This window comes from Zosterops lateralis (genome assembly GCF_965231275.1).
Source record: "Zosterops lateralis genome assembly, chromosome: 5".
Lineage (NCBI taxonomy): Eukaryota > Metazoa > Chordata > Aves > Passeriformes > Zosteropidae > Zosterops > Zosterops lateralis.
In genome coordinates, this window is record NC_139766.1 from 56,692,535 (window position 1) to 56,719,833 (window position 27,299).

Below are 27,299 nucleotides of genomic sequence, written 5' to 3' on the forward strand. Positions count from 1 at the left end.
GTCCTGTGCCGTGCCGTGGATGATGAGTGCGTGAGAGCCACAGAGCAGCGTCTGCGGCCGGGAGCGCCTGCGGCCACTTCCAGGTACAGTCTGTGAGTGTGCGGTGCGTCTTGTCCGTCCGTCCATCCATCCATCTATCTATCCATCTGTCCATCTATCCATCTATCTATCTATCCATCCATCCATCCATCCATCCATCCATCTATCCATCCATCCATCCATCCATCCATCCATCTATCCATCTACCTATCCATCCATCCCCTGTCTTCTTTGCCAACCCTGGCAGGACGGTCTCGTTCCTCCTGGTGTTTAATCCCCTTCCTGGCTCCCCAGTTCTGTACAGGCAGAGCTGCTTTTTTTAGGAGGTATCAGCGTATTGGGCAGGGAGAGACTCCAGCCTGGCAGTGGCGGTGCAGTGATTGGGTCCTTCTCCTTGTCCCTTTCCCTGTAGTAGGATAGAACGGGGTGCTACAACTGCACGGTGTGACTTTTTTTTTTTTTTTTTTTTTTTTTTTTTTTTTTTTTTTTTTTTTTTCCCATGGCGATAATCCCTGGAAAAGCTTTCCCTGTTTTTCTTTATGCCCGTCAGTTCAACTGATCGCTGGTTTTCTTGGATGGGAAGGATTAAAAAAAGCACTGATTTACCAGCTTGTGTTTGCAGGGCTGAGTGAATGGTGCGTGGGCGGGATGTGTGTATGTGTGTCTCTTTGGCTGGGTGTAAGTGTGGGAAAACTTCAGGCTCCTTGCGCTGTGGCAGCAGTTCAGGGGGACGAGGAGAGTAAGGGCTGTTAAATGACCCAAAATCAGTGTTAAATGACCCCAGTCAGTGCCTCAGCTACATCCACTACGTTGTGCTCAGTCCAGACTGTGAACTAAGGCAGCCCTAACAAGCAGTGCCTCCCAGCCCGCCTGTGTGTAAAGGCAAATATAAAATATAACACACAGGGGGATGAGGAACTCTTTCAGAGGAGTTCTCCTGCACAGAGCGGAGGAGGGCTGGCTCCTCTCTAAGGGCAGGAATGGCCTGAACAATCCAAAGAGCCGGGAACAAAGAGGTGCTGTGTACCTCGGGCAGGATGTCTGAGCCAGGAATGTTGAGGGGCTGCTCTCAGTGGGATTGCCGCCCTGGTGGGCTGGGCTGTCCTGCCATCTGCGGGAAACCGGGGCTTGCAAAGGCAGGACTGAGTTTCCAGGCTCTCTCTTTATTCTGAAAGCTGAGAGGAGCTTTTTGAGGTACGGCTTCCTCAGGCTTATCTTGCGGCGTCCAGATGAGATGCCTTGGAGAGAAGCTGTTAATCAGCTGGAAATCAATGCTAAATATACTCGAGAGAAGTAGCTAACTGATGAGCTCTGCTGGAGAGAACTGATAGCTGAGACCAAGCCCTGATTTTGGATAAGCACTGGGGATATCACTCCTTTGAACAGCAGGACTGAAACAGGCCACTGTAGGATTTGCTAAATCTTTGTAAAAGAGGAAAAAAATTACTGATTTAGCAGAGGTTAAGCTCACAGCTGTGCCACGCGCTGAGTAAAATGCCTTTTTTTTTTTTTGTATGGGGCACTGAATCCCTGTTGGTTTACATTCTTTACAATTTGTGATTGCACATACTTAAGCATTTTTTTCCAAATGTTAGTAAACACACAGGTGTATACTCTGCAAGCACTGACAAGCGCCGTTTGCTTGGCACAGGTGGGAGGGACTGAGCCACATCATCTAATAAACACTTTGATAGAGACTGAGCTTGTAAACAAAGCTTCCAGAGAGCGTTTTGCAGCCACGGCAAGACAATACATAATTTACAAACAGGAGGCAAAGACTCCAGCTGAAAGCTGTTGCTAATTTCTCCTCTGTTCTAGCTGCTCTAAGAAGTAGTATTTAAAAAACCTAAATCGCTACTGGGGAGAACCTGAATGGGTTGGTATGGCTGTATTTTTAAATGGAAATTTTTTGCAGGATCATGACAACAATCCAGCTCACTCTCCCTAGGCGGCTCCAGAATAGCACCGAATGACTCAGATCCATGCATTCTGACTTTTTTGGGGCTTGATTCATCAAAATGCATCTTCTCCCCAGAATAAAATGTTCCCCATGTCACCTGCCCCTCCCATGGGGTCAGGCACTCTGCTTGCTTCTTGTCACATCTGGAAATAGGCCCAGAAATGGCAGGTAACACACCTGCAGAGAGGAGCCTGGGAGCTGTGAGTCGGCATCAGTGAGACGCGTGGATTCATCAGGAGTAAGACAGAGGATAAAAAAAGCTTGAGTCAGACTGGGGAGTGGGGTATCCTCTGAGATAATTGCTCTCATTGATACAAGGCCAGGTGCTTTCTGCGTGAATGTGGCGTGCTGAACTGACAGTACTTGTCCATCAGGACTGCAGCTGATCCTCCCTTAAACATCCTGCAGGGATTCAGACACTATTAGGCCACGTCTGTAATGATCTTTTCACAGCCCAGCGTGGTGTACATTTGCTCAACACCATACCTACCGGGTGGTGACTTAATGGGTGTAATTGTTGCAGGGCAAGGAGCATTGGAGCATCGATTGCAAAGCCCAGGGGTCCACCCGCAGTCGGGCACGGGAACTGCTGCTGCCTCTCCAGGGCTGACACAAACCAGCAGAGGGGGTTTCTGCTATGGCCCTGCCTAGACTGGGCAAAAAGATCTTTTCAGTCATTTTTGGCTGTAATGTGCTTCTCTTTGATTTCCCGAGGAGTCAGGCAAGCTGGTTGCAGACAGCTGTCCTACAGGTCCTCTGTAGCTCAGACCCAGCTCTGTTGGAGAAGCCACTGGCTGATGCCCAGCCTGGTTATAAATGGGTGCAAGGCAGGTCTAACTGATGCAGATATGGAGTTGTACTTCCTTTCTTAACTGCAAAGTGGAACCATCCATTTTTTTCTTCAGTCTAGACATTGGAAAGTGTAGTTTTGTTGTTGTTGTTGTGATGGTGGGTGTTTAACTGAAGTATTTCTGTTACAAAGTGAATGCACTGCTTTCAACTTGCTGTATATTGAAGTGTCAGTAAAAAATTCTGTACTGTTCATGGAAACATAAGGACTCAGCAACTGGGAAAAAAAAAGATCATATGAATTGTTTGCCTTAAAACCAGCAATTTTTCTGCATCATCTAAATGGGAGAAATGTTTGGCAATGAGGTTTTAGGTAGAAACAGTTAAATGAAATTTAGTACTGTTATTTAGCACTACTACAGCTTGCTGTTGTAAATTATAACTTGGCTGCCTATTATGATAACAAGAGGGAAAGGTGTTTTCTTTTGAAGTAGATTGCACCAAAAGGCTAAGCATGGGTGTCTACAAAGAGCAACAGTTTTGGGATTCAGAAGGTATCTTGCTTTGATGAGGTTGAAGAAGGAAGCATATCAAAAGAGCTTCACGCTTAAGGCTAGTACCGTGCCCCTGGCAGTAATATATGCTACACCTTCTGTACACCTTTTGAAAAAAGATCTTGGTGCTTAATGAAAGGAAATAACCCCATACTTATCCCTCTCTGTACTGTCAAGCAGAGGAATGCAGTAATGAGAAACTGAGTGACTTGACTGAAGCCACGTGAGGAGCTTGTAGCAGAGTCAGGAGCGGATCCAAACAACCAGCTGCCAGGTCTAAGCCCTGAACTAAAGCCACTTCTGTTTTCTGTGGATGGATGTGTGAACAGCTCTTGATGAAGCCAGTTATCACTCAAAAATGGTCCAGAACCACACTTAGCTACCATCTATCTGCTGACCATGCAGATAGAGAAGGTGGATCTTTTGGCTTTGATCACCTGGTGTGGGTTAGGATTACATCCCTGTCACATAGAGCAGATCACACTCCCCAAGGTTAGTGAATGTCTGATACCACAATGATACTCCTCTAGTGATAGTGCAGGGGAAATGGCTCCCATCTCTGTTGAAGACATCAAATTTCGGTTTTGTCAGTTTGAAGTATGCAGGGGGCACCAAGCATGCTACAGAAATGATGCAGAGGGCAGAACTGTGTAGATACAGAGCTATAGGACTCATGTCAGAGTTCTGATTCACTAGTGGGGGTAGCACACCATGGATGGCATCACAGGCCCCATCTGTCCACCCCACCCCACACCCCATTCCTGGACATCTCAGCCACCGTGAATCAGCTGCTGAATCATTCATTTTACAGTGTGATGTTTTGGAATAAAACATCACTGTTGTTCGCTTGCCTTCAAACTCCTGACCTCAGAGCCGCAGCAACCCATCAGCTGATGGAGGAGCAGCATCCCAGCTGCTGCTCAGCAGTGTGGGAGCTGGGGTGGTGAACTCCTCCAGGCTGTGGAGCACTGCATCTTGCTGGTGGATGGCAGCCCTGACAAACCAGCCTGCAGCTGGCTGAGTAGAGAGGTGGGATTTTAGTCTTTTAAGGCTGTAATATTTAAGAACAAATAGAGCAAATGGCAAAAGCTTTCTGTGCCTCTCTGTGTCCAATAAGGGGAATGCTTTGTTCTAAAATCCCCATCCTGCTTCAGTAATGTAAAGAACTGGAAGGCTGCAGCAGCATTCTTGCTTTCAGTCCAGCTGTCTGCTCAGAAATTTTGGTGTAAAAGAGTAGCTATATATGTTGTTTATTTTTTAGGATGGGAGGTGTTTCACTGAATCCTTTGGCTGGCCTGAGGCTCTTGTGCATCTTTTTCCATTTCATTCACTCTGTAAATCTCTCAAGTTTTGAAAAGTTGCTATGGAGCATGCAATGGACTGAACTCTTCTAGATTCTCTTGTGCCTTCTGGCATTTAATTACTGCTGTGCTAATCCATCATGTCACTTATAATGTATACTTATCCTGTTTATTCACATTTTAAACTTCTCTTCTGAAACAGGGATTAGCAAAAAGATGTACAAGGTACAAAACCCCCACACTTTTATGAGGAAAGCCTTGTTTTGCATTCAAATGCTAAAAGGACACCATCCAGATGAGGAAATTACCCGTAAAATTAAAAATAACTTAAAGATGAACTTAACAGAAAGATTAATCAGTCAGTGATGGACCATGCTTCGTATCTTTTTAAATAATTGTAGCCTCTTTGGTTTTAACCTACAGACAGAAACCTCAGCAGCATTGTGGTCATGGTAAGAGACAAGTGCTTTAAGAAATTATAGGCGTGGTATCCTTTTAGTGTCATGCCTTTGGAGGCTGTTGCTTTTGTGTGTCCAGCAACACGGACAAATTGTATCATGTGTTTTGTTTGGGAGGAACATATGTCCTGTCCTCGCCCTGGACTGAGTAATTTTCCTGCAGCTGGGATTTTTGCTGTGATGCAGTCTGCCTGCATGTGCTTGTCTGGCACTGCAGCAATGCTGTCACAGCTACCTTCAGCATCAGACTCTCTTCCTGCCCCACTGAAGAAGAGGATGGGAGAGGATAGAAGGGGAGCTGAGTTGTGGGGCTTAAGCAGGGGACATGGATTTACAGCACATCAGCAACAGAGAGGAACTTGTTTGTTTCCTTCCCTTTTTCTAGGCTTGCAGATTTGGAGAAATTCAAGGCATTCTTAAATGCCCCACAATGTCCCTAATGCTCCCAAGTAAACACACAAATGTATTCATACCCATCACACCTTTGCTGTTCAGTATCCAAGGACTTTAATTCAGAGTTCACTTAATTACTGTGCCAAAGTTCTCACATATGAGTGATCAGTTAGCAGTGCTGCATCTGACCTTCCCAAATCATCAGCTGGGTCTATTTATAGACCCAAGAAAAATGCACATTCAGGAGGAAAATGCCTCTACTTGAAATTCAGTTCCTGTTTTATTCTTTGCTTACTAGCATTTTTCATTTTCCTTTGCAGTTTATTGTTGCCTGGGTGATTTTTGGAAAACTTTACACAATTGTTCATACTCTGCTGTTTTAATGAAAATTTTAAGGCTCCATTGGGTTTCTTATTTCTACCTCAGGTCTTTCCTTACCCTGCCAGCAACTGTGCAAGTATTTTCTACTGTATCCCACTGTCCAGCGTGGATAGTTCTGGTCCTCTTCCTCTGGGATGGATTCCTTATGAGAGATTCTTAATCTTCCTCTTGATTTCAGAAAAAGACAATATCACTCCGCTTTTTATCTCCTGTTTGAGTATGAAAAAAATATTCTGTACTCTGCCTCTTAAAAGATATACTTAATAAGTAATTCTAGGAAGGAACTATAACTTAGAGTTGGTGAAGTCACACACTGAGAATTGTATGGCAGATCCATCACAAAGAGTGGAAGCAAGAAGGCTTGAGCTTGGGATAGTTCTGTGATCTTAATTTCTGCAACTAAGACACATGAAACACCCATCTGGGAGTTTTTCAGGTTTCTTATCTTCTCCGTAGCTTGAGCTGTAAAATTTCCCTTTACCTTTCAGTAATCTTTGTGAGCAGAGCCCGCACACCAGGCAGAGATGGAATGCGATGGGTGGCCTCTGTCTCTGGTGTGCTTTTGTTTTGGGCAGCCTGGGTGGATGCCCCGAGCACTGAGAAAGCATTCCAGCTCTACACAAACACACACAGTATGGGGAGCAAACAGGAAGAATTAGAAACATGCACATGCCTGCATGGGTGTGGTATCACTGGCATCACACAGAGTGCTGGGGTGGCTCCTGTGGCTGGAGCATTGGAATGGAAGGTTGTTGGCTTTTCGTGAAAGGCAGGCTAGGGAGGGGAGGAGGGGGCTGTAAGTCTGGAGGAATATGGGGAAATTGTACAAGAAGCTAGGGATGAGGTTGAGAAAGCTAAGGGCTAGTTAGAATTGAGTCTGGTCAGAGATGTCAAAGACAATAGGAAAGGCTTCTGTAGGCATGTCCTGACAAAAGCAAAAGGAGGGATAATGAGGGCCCTCTCTGGAACTTGACTCCTGCAGGAAGTCAGCCTTTTGTTTTGCCATACCTCAGTTTTATGATGGCATCCTTAATAACAATGGTGGATAGTAATCACCTGCTAAATGTGGTTAAGGGTTTCTGATTGTATAGGGAACAGCTCTGAGGGGATGTAATTGCATTTCTGAAGTTTGCATCGTTTTAAGGAGTGGTGTGCCTTGGGACTCACACCATTCCTCTGCCTGGGGGAAACAGTGTGGGAGAAAACTGTATTTAACAGAGGTGCTGAACATGTTTGGCCATGGCTTTAAAGACACCTTTCGAGGCTACTACTGAACTTCAGTGGGTGCTTCTCTGAAGGAGACCAGCTGTCCATGTTGTTGGGTTTGTTTTATGAATCTGATGTGCAGCCTGACCTATTTAATATAAATTAAAACAAACCAATGCAACCTTCCACTGTTTGTAGTAAAAAACAGATGTTTTTTGAACATAAAGGTTTGAAAAAGCACTTGGCAGCTACGTCTGATTCCTTTACTTTTGCCAAATTGAAACTTGGCTCCTGCAGGAGATGGTGGGAGTTTGAGCACATCATCTTTGGCTCTGACTTCCTATTTACAGTGTTGTTACTGGGAAGCTTGAGGCTTCTTTCTTGTCAGAGGCTACTCACAGCCAGAATACGGACCTCAATGCCCGAAGTCCTGTGTTGTCCATGATGATACTAAATGCAGAAAAAAATGTTGTATTCCTCTTTCCACAGTGCAGAGTTTTTGACTTCTCTCTGTCACAGGAGAGCATCACTGGTAAAACCAGGAAATTATTTCATTGCTCTTTCCTTCAAGCTGGATCTTTAATGAAAAAAAAAAAAAAAACAAAAAACCCAAAGCAAAAAAAAAACAACCCTCTCTTTTCGTTCTTGGAAAATAAAAAAAGAAACAAAGAGAGAAGAGATAAATGGGTTTCCATGTGATTGCTAGCCAAATGTTTCCAAAGCCCATTTAAAAAGTTCCAGTTTTTAACTCCCAGAACATTTTTCACTGGAATAATATTTCTTGACTTTTGTCCCAATTCCTGCTCATCAGAACTTGCCCTGCTGTGCTTTGTCAACAATATTTTTAGGTCCCAAGATACCTCTGCTCTATATGCCACAGATTTGTGGACCATTATCCACTCTGTAACCAAATTTCAGTTCCACTGGGGTTATTCTGAAGGCAGGGTTTGGCTGAAGCTTTAGCTAAGGAAGCTTCTAATTAGAATTAAGCATGCTGCTTTGTGTCTCCACCTCCAAATAAAATACAGCAGAGGGTTCAAGGTCAAGATAATAAAGGAGTCATGCTGGAAAAGCACATGTGTTGTATGAATCATCCCGTTGGCTAGGCTATATTTATCTCTGTCACACTTTGATACCATCCCTTTTCATTGCATGGAGAATGTGTTCTGTGTGCTGTTCACTTCCAAGTGAAACACAGTTCTGACCATACAGGACATCACCACAATTTGGTGTCTCACTGAAGCAGGACTGAGCCCTCTCTGTCAAGCAGCTTCCAGAAACAGATAGCCAACAAGTGAAACAATATGTACCCTTTGGGAGAATTTTATGGTTACAAATCAGTGCATCTGTTAATGGCCTGGTGAATTTTTCTTTCCTGCTGATGAGGCTCTAGGAGACTGTGTCTCCAACCTGTCTGATTTGTTCTGTGAGGATTGCATGAAATCAAAACTAATTGCTGGCTAGTCTGGCTAAATCCCTTGCAAATTCTAATCTCACCCCGAATTAGGCTTGATTAGGTTTTGATTAATAAGAGATCTGGGTTGAAACAGCTACTCACCTTGATTTTGTGTAAGTGCTAATACTGATGTCAAATTGTTTTGCAGATGCAGACTAGCCTTTCTTACTTCCCTGTGGAATATTACCTTGGAGCCACAGTGCTACAAATGTTTGGGTTGCAGTGTTTACACACTGTTCACTACCACTTGTATTTTGACTGAACAAACTGCACTATAGTAGCTGAAAAAAAAATCTGAGTTTTGGCGCAAACAGGACATCTTTCAGTGTCAGTGTGCTGAAGAATATTTTGGAGTTGGTTCAAGTCTGTGGCTTTACATGCACAGTATGATCACCTAGGAAATACTGCAGAAGGTTCCTGTCAGCTCCTCAGTAAAGTTTTTTTCCTTAACTGGGTTAGCCTTGCAAAGAACCTGAAAGAGCAGGAGTCTTCACGGATCAGGATGCTTTTTCAGTGCACAGCATGGCTGTGGTAGGGTTGCACCTCACCTGCCCAGTAATTTGAACTCCCTTGTACAGGATCCCTGTTAACTTCAGTCCTGCACTTCACCCTCTTATGCTGAGGTATGTGCATTTATTTTATTCTTCTCCCAGTTCATTGGGCTGAATGGAATTGAATCGCTGGTTGAACAGCTGCACTGAGTGTCTGATGTCACTTCACAGACACAGAGACTTCTCAGTCTTTCCCATTTTGATGCAGATATCTTTTGGCACTTCTCAACGTGGAATTAGCACAGGTCATGTAGGGCAGGAGGCTCTCCCCACTGTCCTTCTCTGCCTTTGTTTTTGGCTTTTTCTTACTGTTTATTTACTGAGCCACTCTGGCTTGTGCTGGTTTGAATGTCTGCATTGTCTGGACACACTGCCAGCAGCAGCAGCAAGTCTGTGTGGTGCTTCAGGTCCAAGCTAAGGAATCTGGCTAATAACTTAATAGCTTCTCATCTCCACCGAGCTCACTCTGAAAAGTGCTTTATTGTGGGCTGGGGAGCACACAGATGGCAGCACTCTATTTGTCTCCAGGCTGTCACATCACTCACTAGTTGTTCTCAAAACGGGGTGCCTTCACAGGCTGGTGTTTGCTGAGGTCTGTGGCTTTAAAGAGCCTTTTCCCGAATAGGATTTGATACAATGGAGAGAAAAGAAACAGCATCTGCACTTACAATGATGGCTCAGAGGCATTAATGCTTTTCTCAGGCACACACACATGCTTGGTTGACACATGAGTGCAGCAGCCTGTGGATATTGTCCTCTCAGTTTGATCTCCCTTGCCTTGAAGTTGTGGGCAGGATTTGAAACAAAGTGCCATCCCCTTTTGCAGTTTATCTGTCTCTCTCTGAATGCCCATCAGCAGCCACAGCCCAGTAACTGCTGCAGTAAGGTTAAAACCAGCACGTTTGTGGTTAAAACTGGGCACAAACTTAGCTTCCCATCGAGGCTGTAAAACCTAAGTTCCTTAAATTGATAAGAACTGCTACTCCAGAAAGCAGGGAAGGAGGGAGAAGGAAGGAGTTTATAACTCAACACTCAAGCAATCAGAGAGATTTTATCTTTTGGCTTTTTCAGATACTGCATTACCAAGAGAGCTCTTGGGTGGTCATGGCCCCCTTGCTGCCCACCCACTGCTCTGAGTGACTAAACAGCCTGCAGCACTGACTGATCTTTTCCTTGGAAAGACATTTTGATTCCGCAGGCACTAAGATGCAGACTGATGAGTAATGGCTTTATTTTTCATAAAGCTGGAAAACACAGGGCTGGATTTTTTCACAGAATTTGGGGAGAAGGTTTAGTAAAAGTGTGAATCTGGTTTCATCTTTTATATCATTGTTGAACTTGGACAACAGTGGTAAGCAACAATGCCCAGGCAAGTTTTTCCAAATTTCTGTACAGCCACTCAGAGAATAGGTGGAGGCAGATGCACTGAAGCATCAGGCTTTAGCCTGGGTCACACCTGTCACAGTGTTATTGGGAAAACCAAGCACCAATTTACCAGGGTGGAGTTGGGAAGTGGGAGGGTTGGGATTGCAGTTACATGGCTGTCACGTTGCATAAAGGAGACTGTCCTCTCACGTAACCTTTTCAGTCTCTCCCCTTCTGCACTGGCTGGGGGTGTGTCAGCCTGGGACAGCCTGAACACACTTCCCCATCAGAGTGGTGCTCTTAGAAAGCTGCTTGCAGGATTTGACCCAAGTAACCATTATGCCACATCCCGAAAAGCTTTATAGGAAGTCTGAGTTCCCAAAGCCTGTCAGGACTTTTGTACCTCCTTCTAACTCTTAGCCTGGACATCTTACCTGTCATTTAATAAGGAAACAGCAAGATATAAAAGAAGCACCTGGTGATTGTGACAGGCAGTGGTGAAAGCCTGTGTTGGCCCTTTCCTGAGAAGTCTGCACAGGCTTGAGAGCAGGACAGTCTTTACTGTGTGCAAGTAACCCATGGTGTGACACTGAGTTTTGCTTTCTAGTGCAGTATTATCTCTGCAGATAGAAAACTCCTTCCCTTGTACCTTCTCTGAATTATCCCTTATCTCTTTTGTGTGTCTCCTCAGGGAAAGATGCCACAGACACCTCCCTTTGCAGCCATGTTTGACAGCAGCAGCTACAACAGGAACCTGTATCAGACAAAAGAAGACAACTGTGGGGGGCTCTATTACCACGACAACAATCTCCTCTCAGGGTCTCTGGAAGCTCTGATCCAGCACTTAGTACCCAATGTGGATTACTATCCCGATGTAAGTTACACACCCAGCTAACTGTATGGCCAGGCCTGCTGTGTCTCCTAAAGGGGAGCATGTGCAGCAAGAGCAGAATGTGCCACATCCATGGCTAAGGAAGGGGTTCAAGTGGCTGGCCAGCAGTGATAACATGTACTTTACCTGAGTGCAGCATGCAATAACCCACCTAACCTAGGAAGTCACTGCTTTATTACTCCTGTTGTAAGGTGAGCAACCCTGGTGACTCATTTATAAAGCACGCACCTAGACTGGCTTATTGCTTGATGGATTGTGTGTACCACTGACCCTCAAAAAGCTGCCAGGCAAGCTGAAGAGAAAGGCACGATCACCATTGTGACAGAATGAAAGTATTTATTGCAAAACCAAGCATTTTTTAATGCATATTTCCCATTGCTTATCTGAGGTCCATGCGCATCTTGCAATAAACAACCAAAATGTTGAGCTTGTACCACACTATTTAGAATCAGCAGAGGCTGGATGTGACAACAGGAAGTTTGTCATCTGAGAATTTTTGACCTGTCTAGGTACATCCATGCACTGAGACATTTTCTGTAATTCTTAAAAAAGAAGATAAAAAAGAATGGAATCAAAAGGTGGCAGGAAAGGGCAATTGGGAATAACTGGTGGGTGATGGAACTGCAGCTTTACTTGTTGACATGCTCCTGCTGAAGACATAACTCTGCTTATGTGTAGTTTCTGTTATTGTCATAGATCTGTTCACATTTGCAAGACAAACTTGGGTCTGCATTAACAGCAACACAGTACTTAAGCTAGTGCTTATCCATTAATGCTTAGTGTAACTTCAGATATGTAGCAATTTAGACACTGGTTGGTAAAACATGGTGATTTATTGGAAGTTTCAAGCACTAGAACATTTTAGAGTCTTTGTAGAGAGTTGTGCCACAGATACTTTACTACTGGCAGAGTAGAAAGTGGAATGGATATTCTGAATATCCATCTCACAATGAGTTCAAATCATGATACATGGGAAGTCAAAGCAAAATTAGGAGCCTTTTCTTATAACCTCAGAATCAGTTACTGATTTTTATTCTGTAAAATTAAACTATGTAGTTACCTCCACTTTCACCCAAGAGACAAAGGTTTACTGTAGAGCAAGAGAAGATGAGTTGAAATTGTATTCTGAGTAATTTCAGGTAATGAGCTTGCAGTAAGGCTGTGTGCAATAGGAGAGCTAAGCCACCTTTGCCCTGCCTTGTTTTGGTTTAATCTTGAATAACTTGGCTTGAGCACAAACATATAATACTGGTTCTGGAGCAATGATAAGTGTTAAATTAAATGCTTACCTCTGTAGTAATTGCTTTTGGCACAGCCACATGTAGTTTTCTTTTGCAGATAGTAAAGTATGAGGAGCAGATTTTTCAGGAAGGCATTTTGAGATAATGTTAAAAAATGCTGGTAGTTGATGCCTGTCTCTGTCTTGCTCTTATTTACAGAGGACATACATCTTCACCTTCCTTCTCAGCTCCCGTCTCTTCATGCACCCGTACGAGCTCATGGCCAAAGTGTGCCACCTGTGCTGCGAGCAGCAGAGACTCAGTGAGCCTGGCCTGGACAAGGTAAGATCCTGCACTCTCAGGGACTTCCCAGGTCCCTGTCCAAGCCAAAATCCTCCTATTCAAGAGAGTCCTCAGTGAGATTAAACAGATTTAAAACCTGATGTGAGCAAGTAGAATTTGACCCTTTATTCACTGAGATCCATGGGGAATTTCCACACTGCTTAGCCTGTCCTCCACGAGGGCTGCTGCTTCTGCTGCACTGCTTGTTTTACCAAGAGCATCTCTGAACCAGGGTCCTGAACAGGTCAAAATCTGTCCTCTGAAAGTTCAAGGCCAAGGTTTTGTTGACCCCCCTCCTTATTTCACCAAGAATCAAAATCGTTTTGTGGTCACTGTGCCTAAGGCAGCCTCTGACCACCACATCTCCCCACCAGCATCTGTGTCTGTACACAAGTTTCTCCCTATAAGGTGTAGTGCATACATAGGTCTTGGCACAACAAATTTACTAGTTTCTTTGTTGAGGGTTAGTCATAAGTTATGGAAACACTAATCAATGCCTTGCACTGAGACACTCCTGATAATGATGGGAGTCATTTCCACCCACCTGAGGCATCATTTCCAGGTCAGCTAAGACAACAAGAGTCTCTTCATTGACTTCCATGGCCATTGACTCTAGCCTGTAATCCAATGCTGAATGAAGCTAAGATTAAAATTTACCTGACATTCATACCCTTATGCTCCACAGTATCCTACAGGACAGAATTCCATTTCCTTTGAGGTAAATATTTCCTGCATTGCTGTTACATCTAACATTTCTCATTACTGTTTCCAAATAGAACTGGACCCAGAAAATTGCACCAAAAATCCTACAGTTGTTGACAGAGTGGACAGAGACTTTTCCTTATGATTTCCGAGATGAAAGAATGATGAGGAACTTAAAGGAGTTGGCACAAAGAATAGCCAGTGGGGATGAGGTAAGTTGTCTGCACAAAAAGTTATTGGATAAATAGGCATTCCTATTACTGCTTTGATACTGCCCTTAATAACATGGTGTGGCTCTGGGTGCTTAAGAAAACTTATTGTGAAAGGTGCTGGTAGGCAAAAAGTTCTGTCTGGTTCCTAAGCCTAGGGTGAAATCACACAGCATAAGCAGATCTTCTCCAAAGCATGGGCAAGGTTCTCTCCACCTCTAAGCCCATAACATAATCCCATTTTGTGCAGACAAGCACAATTTCATGGATGTTAGTATTTACCACTTTAGTGATTCTACTTGGAAAAAGCTGCCTAGGACAATAGCTGAGAAATCCCTATCAATGTTGATAATTTCTTGAGTAAGGTGCATTAGAATTGGGTCTTTGACCTGTATATCAGTGGAAAAGTTATAGCAGGTTTGAGGAGAGATTTCCAAAAGAGGCCTCGACCAGGAAAAATTGTCTTGAGCTTAAAGTATCAGCTTGGAGGAAGTCTGTCATATTCCTTCTTGTGGACAGAGCACACAGGGAAATCACTTGACCTTTTTCTAAGTCCCACTTTTCAGATGGAAGTAAAGTTCCATGTGGGTATTATGAAATATTTTGATGCTTAACTGGTGCTTGTCTTTTAAGTACTGAAATAAACTCAGCCAAAAGCCAAGGGTTATATTTACTTAGTGGAAGGGAATTAACAAGATTTCAGTAAGCAAATCCTGTGTAGCTGGCATAATACTGCTATTGCAAAAGACACTGGAGTGGCACTCGGAAGAACTATAAACACAAATAGCAATTGCTAAATGGCATTGTGTTTCCAGTGTTCCTCAGGGACCAGTGCTCCTTATATAAGCTTTTAGGTAATGATATGGATGAGGCAGCAAACAGTACATTAACAGGCATGGAGGTAAGCTGGACTGAGAGGATCTGAGAGTGCTGCCAAAGGCTTGGAAGGGTCTTGAGAGGCTGTACACAAGCATGGAGAAGAACAAATCTAAGCTGACCTTGGAAGCTGAAATATATTTTGATGTTGTTAAAATGGGGAGGGACAAAAGAAGATGGGACAGGAGAGTGAAATGTGATATGAAATACAAATGGAAGAGAGACCCAATTTGATCTGCAAGCTGAAGGCTGCAAGATAGCTCCAGGGAGCTTTGGACTGGCAAGAGGTGTACCCTCACTCCAGGGGTGCCAGGTTGCTTTGCTTTAGATACTCTTCATAGCAAGGTAAGAAACTCAAGTTCAGTTCCAGGCAAAGTGGTTATGATTGAGGACTTACACCCACTTAAAAAATATTCACTGGCACAAAAAAAAAAAAAAAAAAAAAAAAGGAACTACCTAGCCAGGAGGAAGTTGAGTTGGTTGGTGGAAGAATGAAATGAGAAAGAGAGAAGGGTTGTCTGCAACAAAGTTTCTGGCACTACAGACAGTTTAAACACAAAATTGTCTATTGAAGGGAAAGGCAGATGTACAAAGCTGCTAAAAAAATGTGCAAAGGAAGAAATCTTACTCTGCAGAGCACTATAAATCCTTTCTAGCTGTAGCTTTGAGGTTTTTTTGACTTTGAGGTTTCTTTAGAAAGACAAAGTGAAAGCCAGCACTGGAGTAAATTGACTTGTTTTATTGTGAACTGCTTGGAACAGTAAATGGCAACTTCCTTGACCTTGCTTTTCTCCAGATCACTTGGATTTTTGTGAGTCATTACCTTAAAGGATACAAGAGAAGCAGTTTCCTACTCCTGTTCACTACAGTGCTACTTACAGCTTCTTATTCCACTTCATGAATTTTGTACTCAGGTTCTTTTAAGAGCAGTCAGAGTACAACCAAAACCTCTCACCACACTAACATCACTCCTTCAAAACAACACATTTGGAAAAAGCTTTGGAGTAAGGGACAAATTTATCAGAATAAAGGAAATATTGCCTTGGACTGATCATACTATGGTGTGCAGACAATAGTTTTTGGATGATCCTTTTTGAAGCCACTTAAGTTTTGCTTTAATTAGGCTTTAGGATTATATGTGGAATCTGGAAGAGTAACCACCTTGGTTACACACACCTATCTACTTAAGAGTTGAGTTTTGCTCCTACTTAAAATTGTCACTCCTGGTGATGGAAATCACTACGTGGAAAGGCCTGCAAAGGCAAAAGAAGAGAGAGCTGACTTGGAGCTCTGGCTTTGATGAAACTGGTCTCGATTTGCTGCAGTGAAAAGCAGGGCCTTTGTTTATCACTGAATGGCCAATGGTCTTTTCATATTTTCATGTTGATGGGGTATTTTCATTTCTTGTATTTCCTCCAGAGGTGGTTGTTACTTTTCAGGAAGTGGATTGAACACTTCTTTGAGCTAACTGGGTCAATATTGAACCTGTGAGACAATCACTGCTTAAACTCTCAGCTGGATTCCTTTTGGTCTGATGAAATGCTAATATTACAAATTCACATAATACAGCTTGTCTTAAGTTGACCACAAATACAGGCATCAGCATCCATCTGTGGTAGTGTCACACAGACTTTAATGCTGCCATCTCACATTTTGGAAGTGTTTTCTGATTGTTTGATGTTCCCACAGATGTACCGGAAGAACGTGCAGCAGCTGCTCCAGAACCTGATTCGGAAGCTGGCCGCGGTTTCCCAGTATGAGGAAGTGCTGGCAAAGATTGATGCCACCACGTCCACAGATCGCCTCACGCTCCTGAAGACCAAGCCCCAATCCATCCAGAGGGACATAATCACAGTCTGCAATGATCCCTACGTGTTAGCTCAGCAGCTGACGCACATAGAGCTTGTGAGTTGTTATACTCCCAGGGATGACTTCATCCTTTCCCTCTTTTTGAAGTGCAGGTTAACAGGGGATATGACTTGGCTGCTTCTGTGCTTTATTTAGGAGAGACTCAATTATATCGGACCGGAAGAATTTATCCAGGCGTTTGTGCAAAAGGATCCTCTGAATAATGACAAGGTAATGGGAGCAGATCTGGAGCAGCTCTGAAATGTATCATTTATCATCAGGTGCACCATGAGCTGGAAGTGAAGTCCAGCAATACATGAGGACCATTAGAAAACAAGCTTTAGTACTCTCATTAAGCATTTTGTTCATGTTGTTTTTTTCTTTCTGGAGTACAACTCCTGAAGCTCCAGAACTTGGGCAACAAATTGACTTAAATGAACACATTTCTTGGGTTTTCTGACTTAAGCTAAGGGAGAACTTAATCCTGTGAATGTTTTCCCCAGGCCACCTATTCAGTTTACAGCTGGAAGAGGCTGAGTTGAACTTTGCCTTCTGCATTATTAATTTTTGACATCTGTTCTTCCTTTTTAGTAAACTGAACTCTTTGCAGCCAAGTGGCACATGGGGGAATTTGCAGGTAGAGCAGACATTACAAAAAGAGCACAGAGGGCTCTAGGTGTGTGTGAGATGGAGGGCAAATATGCAGTGTTTTTAACCAGAAATGATGGAGTTATCATCTCTTTGAGTGCTGTTTTCAAAATGATTTAATTTTTTATGTTTTTCAAGATGACTTAACCTCTGTAAATAAACTGTGACAAAGTCAGTCCATTAAAACTTAACTTAAAACTGGCAAACAGAATAGAATGATGCAAGTTTACAATTTGATGTTCAATCAGATGGTCTCTGGAATTGTTTTTACACATGGAGATCACTGGAACTGCTGTCTACCCCTTTTTAGGCAGCCCTGAGATGTGGTGTAAGAATGATTCCAAGATGATACAGCCTAACACTACTCAGGAAAGGGATAATCCCATTAAAATGGTAGACCTGATCTCCGAAAGTTAGGATGCACATTGATCATCAGTAATGTGCCTGACCTCTGTTTTCCTGCTGCACTTGCAGAGAGCTTAATGTTGTATCTACCCTGTCAGAGGGACAGGAGTAAAGAAGGAAACAGTGGGCATATTCAAGGGAACTTTATGCAGATATTTAGCCCTGATTGTTTGCATGAGTCTGTCCTGGGTCCTTAAAGCATCCCAGCAGGACTTAAAGCACAGGGTGGATTCCACATGCCTGCTGGAGGGCTTTACTAGGTTGACAGCTCAGAAGGAAGTTATACATGCTTGAACACTACCACTGCTGCTTTCCCTCTAAGCTTTTTGTCGCTTTGGGTAATTTGAGTTATTCCTGGTTTCTTGACAATATTTGGGAAGGCAAGGCAGGGAGCCAGAAGATCTCACAGGGAAAAGATAAAAATTGTGCTAAAAGTTGCTCTTTTATTTCTGTCTGTAGAGCTGCTACGGAGATCGAAAGAAGACTCGGAATCTTGAAGCCTATGTGGAGTGGTTTAACAGGCTCAGTTACTTGGTTGCAACAGAAATCTGTATGGTGAGCAATGACTTTTTGTGCTGAAAGGTTTTGTTTATTTAAAACTGTGAAGCCTGTTCAGGTTTGGTGCCTTTTGGACTTTTCATTTGCTTGGTTCTGTAATTGTTCACATTTGGATGTAGTCAGAGCATGTCTGAAGAGGAAATAAGTTCAGTGGTTTTAGCATTATACTGGTGCTTCAGCCTTGTTCATGTGACAGTAGTGATTTATTCTGGGTTAGCCATTCTTGGTACGTGAGTGTGTCTGGCCTGCTGTTTTCTTAAAGCCCCTTGTGAATTGAGGCACATTCTCTCCTCTGGCTGACCCTCTACTCTCCTCTGCTGTTCTTCATATCCTTCTTCTTGGCAGAGCCTCTTTGCCTGTTGTCCTTGCTCTCTGCCTGCCCTGGATCTGTTTTGTCTTTGCTGTCCTGAATGCTTTTAAACACAATAGTGTGCCTTCCTCTACGTATAAAGGCTAGTGTGAAGCTGTGGTATATAGGAAAAAGACTTTTAACAGGGGTGTTATTTCTGTGGGGATGTGTCTGAGTGCTATTTCCTGCTGAGCATAACCCTACAAATGCATCTCTTGCAGCCTGTGAAGAAGAAGCACAGAGCAAGAGTGATAGAATATTTCATCGATGTAGCACGGGAATGTTTTAACATTGGCAACTTCAATTCCTTAATGGCTATTATTTGTAAGTATGTGCACTGAGATAGTATTTTATCCCTGCTTAAATCTGGATAAAGGAAGCAGAGTGCTTCACACAGAAGCCTGCTGCTTAGCTTGGCAGCAGCATGAAGTTGCTCAACACTGTTGTAGTGCTATGTGTGTAGTATAAAGCTGATATAAACCAAAGTTTCCCTTGCAACTCTTCAGAGACCTAAATCCCCACTTTTTAAAACCAACTTCAGTGCTAAATTGGTATAGTAGCTTTCCCCATAATATGGAGAATTGATATCTTCCATCATTTCTATTAAATCCTAGTGATTTAAAAATTGCACACCTCTTTATATCTGGTAGGAAAACACAGGGAATATTTTCTTTCCATTTGAAATGTGAAAACTTCATAGTTATGTGTAGTTTTCAATGAATTGTGTAAGAGATTATGTTCAGAACACTCATTTGAGCTTTTCTGCTGTATATACGTTTTATCAAATCCACATGAAATAATGTCATAGCATTTTTTTAGAGCTTTTATTCTTTAAGAGATGAAGATTTTTTTTCCCAAGGTTACTTTGAAATTTAAAGAAAACGATGACTCTGATTTCTTGATTAGCTCCATTGAAAATACTTGTTATTGGTTATAGATGCTTTGCTTTATAAATACTTACTAGTCTGAGCTACCTGAAAAATTCTTTTCTTTTAAATACTCCAACTCCAATCTCTTTCTCTTATATCAAGCTGGCATGAACATGAGTCCTGTGTCTCGATTAAGGAAAACCTGGGCAAAAGTGAAGACAGCCAAATTTGATATCCTTGAGGTAAGTTTGGCTAATATTTGGACAAGAGGCTGTTAATACCATTTTACTTTTAACTGCTCTAAAATGTGAATTTGGCTTCATCATGACATTTAATTTAGTGTATTTGTGCTCTTAATGGATATTGTCCGGCTGACCTTTGTCAAAGATCATGAAGGTGCAGCACTATATGAGTTTGTGATTTATCCAAGAGAATGTATTGTATCCCTTCTTGTGCTGAATGGACATTTAAAAAAAAAAATAATGTTCATTTTATAATGAACATTATTATAATTTATAATGAACATTTTATAATGTACTCTTCTGATCAAACAGAGAAATACCACAGTCCTCTACAAAGCTGTATTTGTGGGTCTGTTCAGAAGACCTTTTCCTATTTAAGAATTGCTCAGTTGAAAAAGGATTGTGTGTTCCTTATTATTTGCATCTTTTCCTGCCTTCCAGCATCAGATGGACCCTTCCAGCAATTTCTATAATTACCGAACTGCTCTGCGTGGAGCCACCCAGAGGTCCCTGACAGCTCACAGCAGCAGAGAGAAGGTGTGTTTGCAAATGACTTGGCAGGGGGCAAAAGGCAAATGTGCTTGTTAAGTTGCATAGTAAGCCTTTATCCTGGAATTCTGATTCTCAGCAGCTCCACTCCTGGTAAGCTTATAAAAAGCTGCCCAATCAGTTTAGTGCTGACTGAAAGTCCAAACCTTAAATGATAATTTCGATTATTTAAGTAAAATAAGTACATTGCTTCAGCTCATTTCTGTTTGACAGACACTTACATCTCACATACCCACATGCCACAAACAGAAGGGCTAAGGACTGACATGAGGTTGCTAGTAATTTGTTCTTATAGCTGCTACTTGTGCTAAACTTTCAGTAATTTGTGACTTAAGGTGGAAAGACTTTAAAACTTACTCATAAAAGGTATTCTAAACATCAAATCCAGACAGAGCTGTGGCATTCACTTCCTGTGTGTAGTCTTCAGATGCAGAATCTTAGTGGTAGTTCTTGTGGAAAGGAATCAAATAGCTTCCTAGCTGCTCTCCATTTGGAAGCAATTGCTCATCAGCTCCTTATGATATTAGGACTTCATGCTGTGTTTAATAAACGTGATCTTGGAGTTCATGGAATAAACTACCAGGCAGATGAAGCAAATCCACGTGCAGTCTGCTGATCTATACTGTTGTTATACATGGAATGTCTTTCTGAGTCCAAAGGATCTGTTCACATATCATTCAAAGTACCAGAAGTTTAAATGTAAGAGGCTTACTTCTTTTCAGAGAAAAGTCAGTTTTAAGACTTCAAAGAAAGAACCTAGAGATACTGAAATACAATACAGTGAAGTGTTCCACGGAAATAATAAGTGGTATTTGTTTTATCTCCAGTCGTAACAAGGATGTGTAGCTGTGAAAACTTCCACTGGATGAAAATTAAAATAGAACCATTTTAAGAAAGTAAAATTCTCCAGCATTCTCCAAAGAAAATGCTTTGTTCAGTTGGCAGGAAATGCTTAATTTTAAGCCAGTCAGCACCAAGGTTACATGACTTGCACAAGCTCAGGGAGCTGTAGCTCAAAAACCATTTGTACTGCTACCTCAATATTCCCTGCTGTGCTCCAGTGTGCATCTATCCATGTCTACCAAGCAAATCCTGTCAAGAGGGAAAGCTACACTATGAGATACCCTGCAGGAATTACATGTAAGAAGTAGGTGCCTCTGACCATCTATCTTCTGGAATCTGCAAGGAAGAAGGAAAAAAATAAAAACAAGAAGGACATGACATAGAAATGGAGGAGGACTTTGTGGAGGAAATTGTATTTTAGAATGTAGTGAATGCACAGTTTTTGTATAAAGATGTAGAATCCTTAGTCCTTCAGTATTTTGCTTACCTGTCGTATCACCTGATTTCCTTTCATTTTCTCTGTAGACCATTGTGTTTTGATTCAGGGCCAGACTGTTAATAATGCTGTTTTCTCTCCCTAGATCGTGATCCCTTTCTTCAGCCTCTTGATCAAAGACATTTACTTCCTCAATGAGGGTTGTGCCAATCGCCTTCCAAATGGTCACGTCAATTTTGAGGTGAGTAGAGCACTGAGTGGGGCTTTAATGCAGGGTCAGCCCCTTTGACAGAAAACTGAAGCAGATCACTGTCCAATTTCCACTGGATTCTGAGCAAACATAGACTGGAATTTGAGTGTTATCTGTTAGCTCTCAGGGGAGCTGGGAGGTAGTCTCAGGAAAAAGTGGTTTTATCGAAGATGGGGTGTTGATAGAAACCTTCAATATTCCCACTTTTTTTAGTGGGAAAAAAAAGACAGAACTTCTTTCCAGCACTCAAATTCATCTCAACATTTCAATTCACAGGTTTGTTACAGTTAATGACAAAATGTTCAATTTAGTATTTTAGGGCTTATCTTTTAATTCCTCATATAAAACCAAGTTCCTCCTTTATCAAGATATATAGGCAGCATTTTCATGCATGCAAGTCCCAGATTGTCTCTGAAAAAAAATATGATAGAGCAGCAGTGAGGGAGTTTTGACTCTCTTGTCTTCCAGTACTTCTGCCTCTGATTTCATGCTTGTTATCTGACACAGGGTGAGTTACCCAGTGATTTGTTTCCTGATGCTTTCAGTTTTCAAGAAGTCTGGGTCATTCACACAAAAGTGCAGTACATTTCAGTTTTAGTCATAGGCCTGAATTAGCTCAAAGGTTCTAAAACTAGGCTGTGCAGTCACCTGGAATGCCTTTTTGCTCAAGGAATCCATGTGCGCTTGAGGCATGTTAAAATTTATTGAAAGAGTTTATCAATTAATGGCATCAGCACACTGCATGGGGAGTGTTTATTTTTGGAATAAATTTCCAGCAAGAAAATAGAGCATTTAGTATGTGTTAACTGACAGGAAACATCTGGATTTTGAAATGTCAGCATTAAGCACCTAATGTGAAAATCACTATGTATTTCATTGCAAAACAGTAAGTGTGAGATCATCAAAGTTAAAATTTGGGTATAAGAGGTGTTACCACCTCCTTGAAAAAAAAAAAAAAATTAAGTGTACTTCATGATTCTACTATCTTTGTATTCACAACAGCAATTTTAACAAGGTGATGGAGTGAAAAGTTACCATAGCTTAAAACAGGAACACAAAAGTTAGAAGCTGAGTTATCATGTCAGATCATGTTTAATTCTATGTTAAAAGCCAAGGACAATTGAAGCCTTGGTCTCCAAACCAAGATCTCTCCCTCTTTTTAAAAAAATGTTCAGGGTAAGCAATGCTGTTTAGTATATAGCACCTCTTCTGCCTTGTTTTCTGACAGAAATTTTGGGAGTTGGCAAAACAAGTCAGTGAATTTATGACATGGAAGCAAGTGGAGTGTCCTTTTGAAAGGGATTGGAAGATTCTGCAGTACTTGCTCTCTGTCCCAGTCTTCAGTGATGATGGTAAGGAGCTCTGGACTTCTGCAGGGATGGTGTCACTGGCTACTGCTTAATCTCTTTCTGTGTTAATTTGTGGCTTACTCATAGTAAGGAAACTGTCCTGAGACATCTCTGTCTAGCAAGTGAGAAATGCTTCTCCCTTACAAATGACAAAGATAAGATTTTTCTTTTATGTGTGTATAGTCTGTGAGAATCAACCTTGGTTCTGAAATAAAATGAACTAAACTGATGTGGTCCCTCTAAATGTCACATGAAATGTATTTATGTGGACTTCCAGGATACTTTGCACTAAAGGGTGCTGCTTAGGAGGGAGAACAGGGACTTGCTACTTACAAAGCACCATGTCCCTGGGCTCATTTTGTTTTCTGTTGAGTGCCTTCTTCTCTTTTTGAGTTTCTGCTGGTTGGTTTTTCCCCCCCTCAGGGCAGTCTTTGTTCTCATGCGCAGTTTGTTAGCATTGTCTGGGTGCAATTATAAGCAATGCTATACTGCCTAATGGGATTCTGAAGCCCGAAACTGGGAGATGGATAATACATGCCTGCTTCATTTAACTCAGCCTGCTTTGCAGGGGGGAGAGCAAATTTTAAAATGCCAGTAGGCCTAACATAATATATTTGCTTCTGATTGCAGCACTTTACTTGGCTTCCTATGAAAGCGAAGGTCCCGAGAACCACGTTGAAAAGGACAGATGGAAGACACTGAGGTTTGTGTCAGAGGTTACCCAGATCAATAAATAAATAGAATGGGATACAGAGCAAGCATCAAGCAGTAAAAACCAAATGGCATGTTACATGTTACAGCAGATGGGGCACAGCATGGTTGTAAATCCCCTCCTCCAATCTGGGACTCTTGGAAGAAACAGAACAATCAGTCTTTATCTTACACCCTGTTGGTCCTTCTTTCCCTTAGGAAATAGGAATTAGAATAAGGAACTTTGTAATTTAATTTCTTGTGTTACTCAGTGAAGGAGGAAAGTACTCCCAAGAAATCCCCACTTCCTCACAAGTACTATACAAGAGCACTCTGGATTCCACACAGATGTTTTCACAGCTACTGCATCCCTTTCTGCACCAGCGTTTCAGGCAGGGCTGAGGTTTGCATAAAAGATTGTTCTAGGGCAAATGCATTAATGAAACCAGTTAACAATTTAGAGTTCAGGCTGGGGGAAAATATTCAGCAAAGTCATATTTTTGGCTTTTCTTCTACTGCTATTAGAATGCAGCCTCATCAGCTCTTTGATTTTACTAATTGTGGCAGGATATGTGAACCATTAAGGCAGGGGCATGTAACAATTCCATCTGATTGATTTCACTAATTTTGAGGAGAAGACTAGAAAGACAGTTACTCACATCAGGGCACAGACACTCCACGTTACACAGGGTGACAAGATGAGGATCTGTAGTAACACGAATCTCAGTTTCACAGCTTCCTTTATCGTAGTCACTGTGTCTGAGAAGATTTTCATCACTCTAAAGATTGTCTTTACCCATTTCCATCTCCCTCTGCCTTTCAGGTCAGCGCTTCTGGGCAGAGTCTAGAGCACACCGTGTCTGCTGCTGCTGCTGCTGTTACGTGGATTGCCAAGGGGCATGGCTGGGTTTGTTTTCCTGTGCACTGAGTGGCACGCAGAGCAATGAAAGATGTGCAGTCAGTTGCGGTATCGTGGCAGCAAAGATGAAAGGAGTTAATTCAAGAACAAACAGGCTGCTTCTTCCATCTGACAGATGAGATAAAATCACAGCCCACTCAGCTGGGAATCAGGCTGAAGTATTGATTGAGAATCCTTTGAAGATCTCTGATGCTGCCTATGAATCATTTCACACCTGGATGGATTCTTTCCTTTCGCTGCAGCTTGCTGCTACAAGGACTCTGCAGAGCTGCTACAAGGACTCACAGGAGGTTATGGAGGGGAAATGTTCACCATTCCCTTCAGAGAAACCCAAGTCTGCTTTGAAGAGCTCTCATTCCTAATAAGCTGAATATATCTCAGAAGTTTGGGACTGCTAAGAAGGGAAAGGACTGGACACAAAAATTGGCTGCTGAGGAGAATTTCTCCCTCCCACTGTAATGGTGGCTGGGGATTTTTTTCTTTTTTCAATGTGTTTTTGAGTTGGCTGCTGGCAGGCAAACTCATTATTATTTTAAGTTATTTAAAGAATATAAAGTAATAAAAATCAAGGCTGTGGTAGAAAATACACCTGCTATAAAAAGATAATAGCTATGTAGCTCTACAACTTCTAGGCTTTTTCTTTTGTTCACTTCTTTACAAATAACCACTACATGCTACAGACATTCTTATTTTTACTGTGAGGTTTTGTTACTCTTTATTTTCCATACTTGATCTTCTTATATTAGGTTGAACAAGCTGACTTTTCTAGAATAGTCTTTGAGAAACTGGCATAAAAACTGTGTTGAAATATGAGTATGTTTTTATTAAGTAATTTTTATAACTGCTTTTTTTTTGAAAGGTTAACAGTGGAGAACAAAATCCACTTTGACCGAAATAGCAAGATGCCAAAAGGAAAAAAGAGGCTTCTTTTCATCTCCAGCTATGAACAAAACAGTCTTCCTGTGTGTTTGCTTTAGGGATTATATTTATGACTGTGAAGTAGTTCACCGTGTTACACACCTAATAAGTTTTTAGTAGCTCTGAGTACTTAGTCACTCTATCTATCCTAGGAGGAACCTGATTGAAAAAAAAAACACAAAACCAAGCTGTAGCTCACCCTTGCTGCAAAAATCAATAAGCAAAGTACATACTTGGCAAAAAAAAAAAAAAAAAAAAAAAACAAAAAAAACACACCCTGTTTGCAATTATTCTGCTACTGTTGTTAAAAAAAGGAAAAAAGTAAGAATAAATATATTTATTTGTTGCACTGCATCTCTTGAGTTTTCAGGTAAGGTGGTTTTTTATGTTCTGTCTGCACCTTTTCAGGCAAGTATTTTAATTCTGAATTCCATAGTAACATGTTGAGGTAGCCTTTGTTAATGGGGATACTGTCCTTAACTACAGCCGTTTTGCTGGTACAAGATACTGGAAGTTTCTGAGTTATGTATTCCACAAAGACCAGCACCAGGGCCTCAAGCCCTGACAGAGAAAATGTCCTCTCTTCCTTTCCTACTCCATGTGTTATGGTAAAGGAGAAAGGAGAGGCCAGCTGTTGGAAAGGAGAAAACTGCTTCTGCTGGGCACAGACTCCCAGCTTTCATCAGGTGAGGTCTTTCCCATCCTCTCCTCTACATCCTTCCCCTGTTGTTGAGGCTTATGCCTGATGCTTGAAAGGAGAATGCAAATCCCAAACCTCTGGCAAGCCAGAGCTGCTCCTTCAGCCATTATTTAACTCAGTGTTTGATGTTAGAGCCTTGCCATGCTCTGTGCCCTCTGCTCCATCATTTGGTGCAGCCGAACTGTGCTGGGCTTTAATTCTGAACATCCCAGGCTACGTCAGACTGTTGAAGCACTGATGTGGAAAGAGCCATTCACACCTGTCCATAGCAAATGGGAGAGAAAAGGACTGATTCTTCCACGGTCCAGCAGCTCCCAAAGGAAACATCACAGACTCTCAGAAATGAGGAGTTACAAGAACTCATTAACTCTACAAGCTGAGTGTTCAGGCAGGACTGAAAATCCCAGCTCAGTGCTGACAGATGCTCAGTGCTTAATGGGGGCAGAGGCAACAACGATGTCTCCCGTACAAATGGCTCAAACATTACTTATTTCTTTGTGGTGCACTTTCTTCTTGTAGTGCAGAGACAAAAACTCTGCCTCTTACAGAGCCATGTGAACCAACTTGTTCAAAAGAGTCTATAGATGTCTGGGTAAGCCCACAAGAACAATACCTGTCCTTACCATCCAGCTATTCCCCTGCTCTCGTATTTGGAAAAATCCTCAAAGCGTCATCATGAAAAGAACAGTCAGATGAATGCAAAAATGTCCAAGAGCCTATTTACCGCTGTCATGTTAAAAAGAACAAGTAGGAACCTTTACATCCACGTGATTATTTTGCATTTGTGTTGTATTTTGTCAGCCTTCCCAGACAGATGTTCTTGACAGAGCTGAAACTGGTATTTGATCTAGCACTAAAATAGGCAAATAGGCTAGTAGGCAAAAGGTCATTAATTTTCCAAGACTTCTGTTACTCTAGGGAATATTCCCTGTCATTTTGGGAGGCTTTCCTTACTAGTTGTGTGTAGTATGCTCCTTTGTGGGCTTCCTGCAGTATTTTTGCTAGAAAAGAAGAATAATCTTTTTGTACTGC

General features: G+C 42.1%; 1 protein-coding gene across 1 annotated transcript; it reads left to right on the forward strand.

Moving 5' to 3' along the window:
* Window positions 1-25,958, forward strand: RASGEF1B (RasGEF domain family member 1B). The gene is made up of 14 exons (XM_083862203.1): window positions 1-83; window positions 11,145-11,327; window positions 12,785-12,907; window positions 13,684-13,821; window positions 16,384-16,599; window positions 16,699-16,773; window positions 18,055-18,150; window positions 18,724-18,826; window positions 19,534-19,613; window positions 20,055-20,150; window positions 21,587-21,682; window positions 22,920-23,043; window positions 23,671-23,743; window positions 24,554-25,958. The coding sequence occupies exons 2-14, from the start codon at window positions 11,151-11,153 to the stop codon at window positions 24,576-24,578; spliced, it is 1,422 nt and encodes a 473-aa protein (XP_083718329.1). The 5' UTR covers window positions 1-83; window positions 11,145-11,150; the 3' UTR covers window positions 24,579-25,958.
* Window positions 25,959-27,299: the final 1,341 nt, after the last annotated feature.

Coding starts and splice junctions, on each gene's coding strand:
- RASGEF1B (XM_083862203.1), top strand. CDS start 11,151: ATGCCACAGACACCTCCCTTTGCAGCCATGTTTGACAGCAGCAGCTAC. Junction 11,328..12,784: donor ATGTGGATTACTATCCCGAT/GTAAGTTACACA, acceptor TCTTATTTACAG/AGGACATACATCTTCACCTT. Junction 18,151..18,723: donor TTGCAACAGAAATCTGTATG/GTGAGCAATGAC, acceptor CATCTCTTGCAG/CCTGTGAAGAAGAAGCACAG.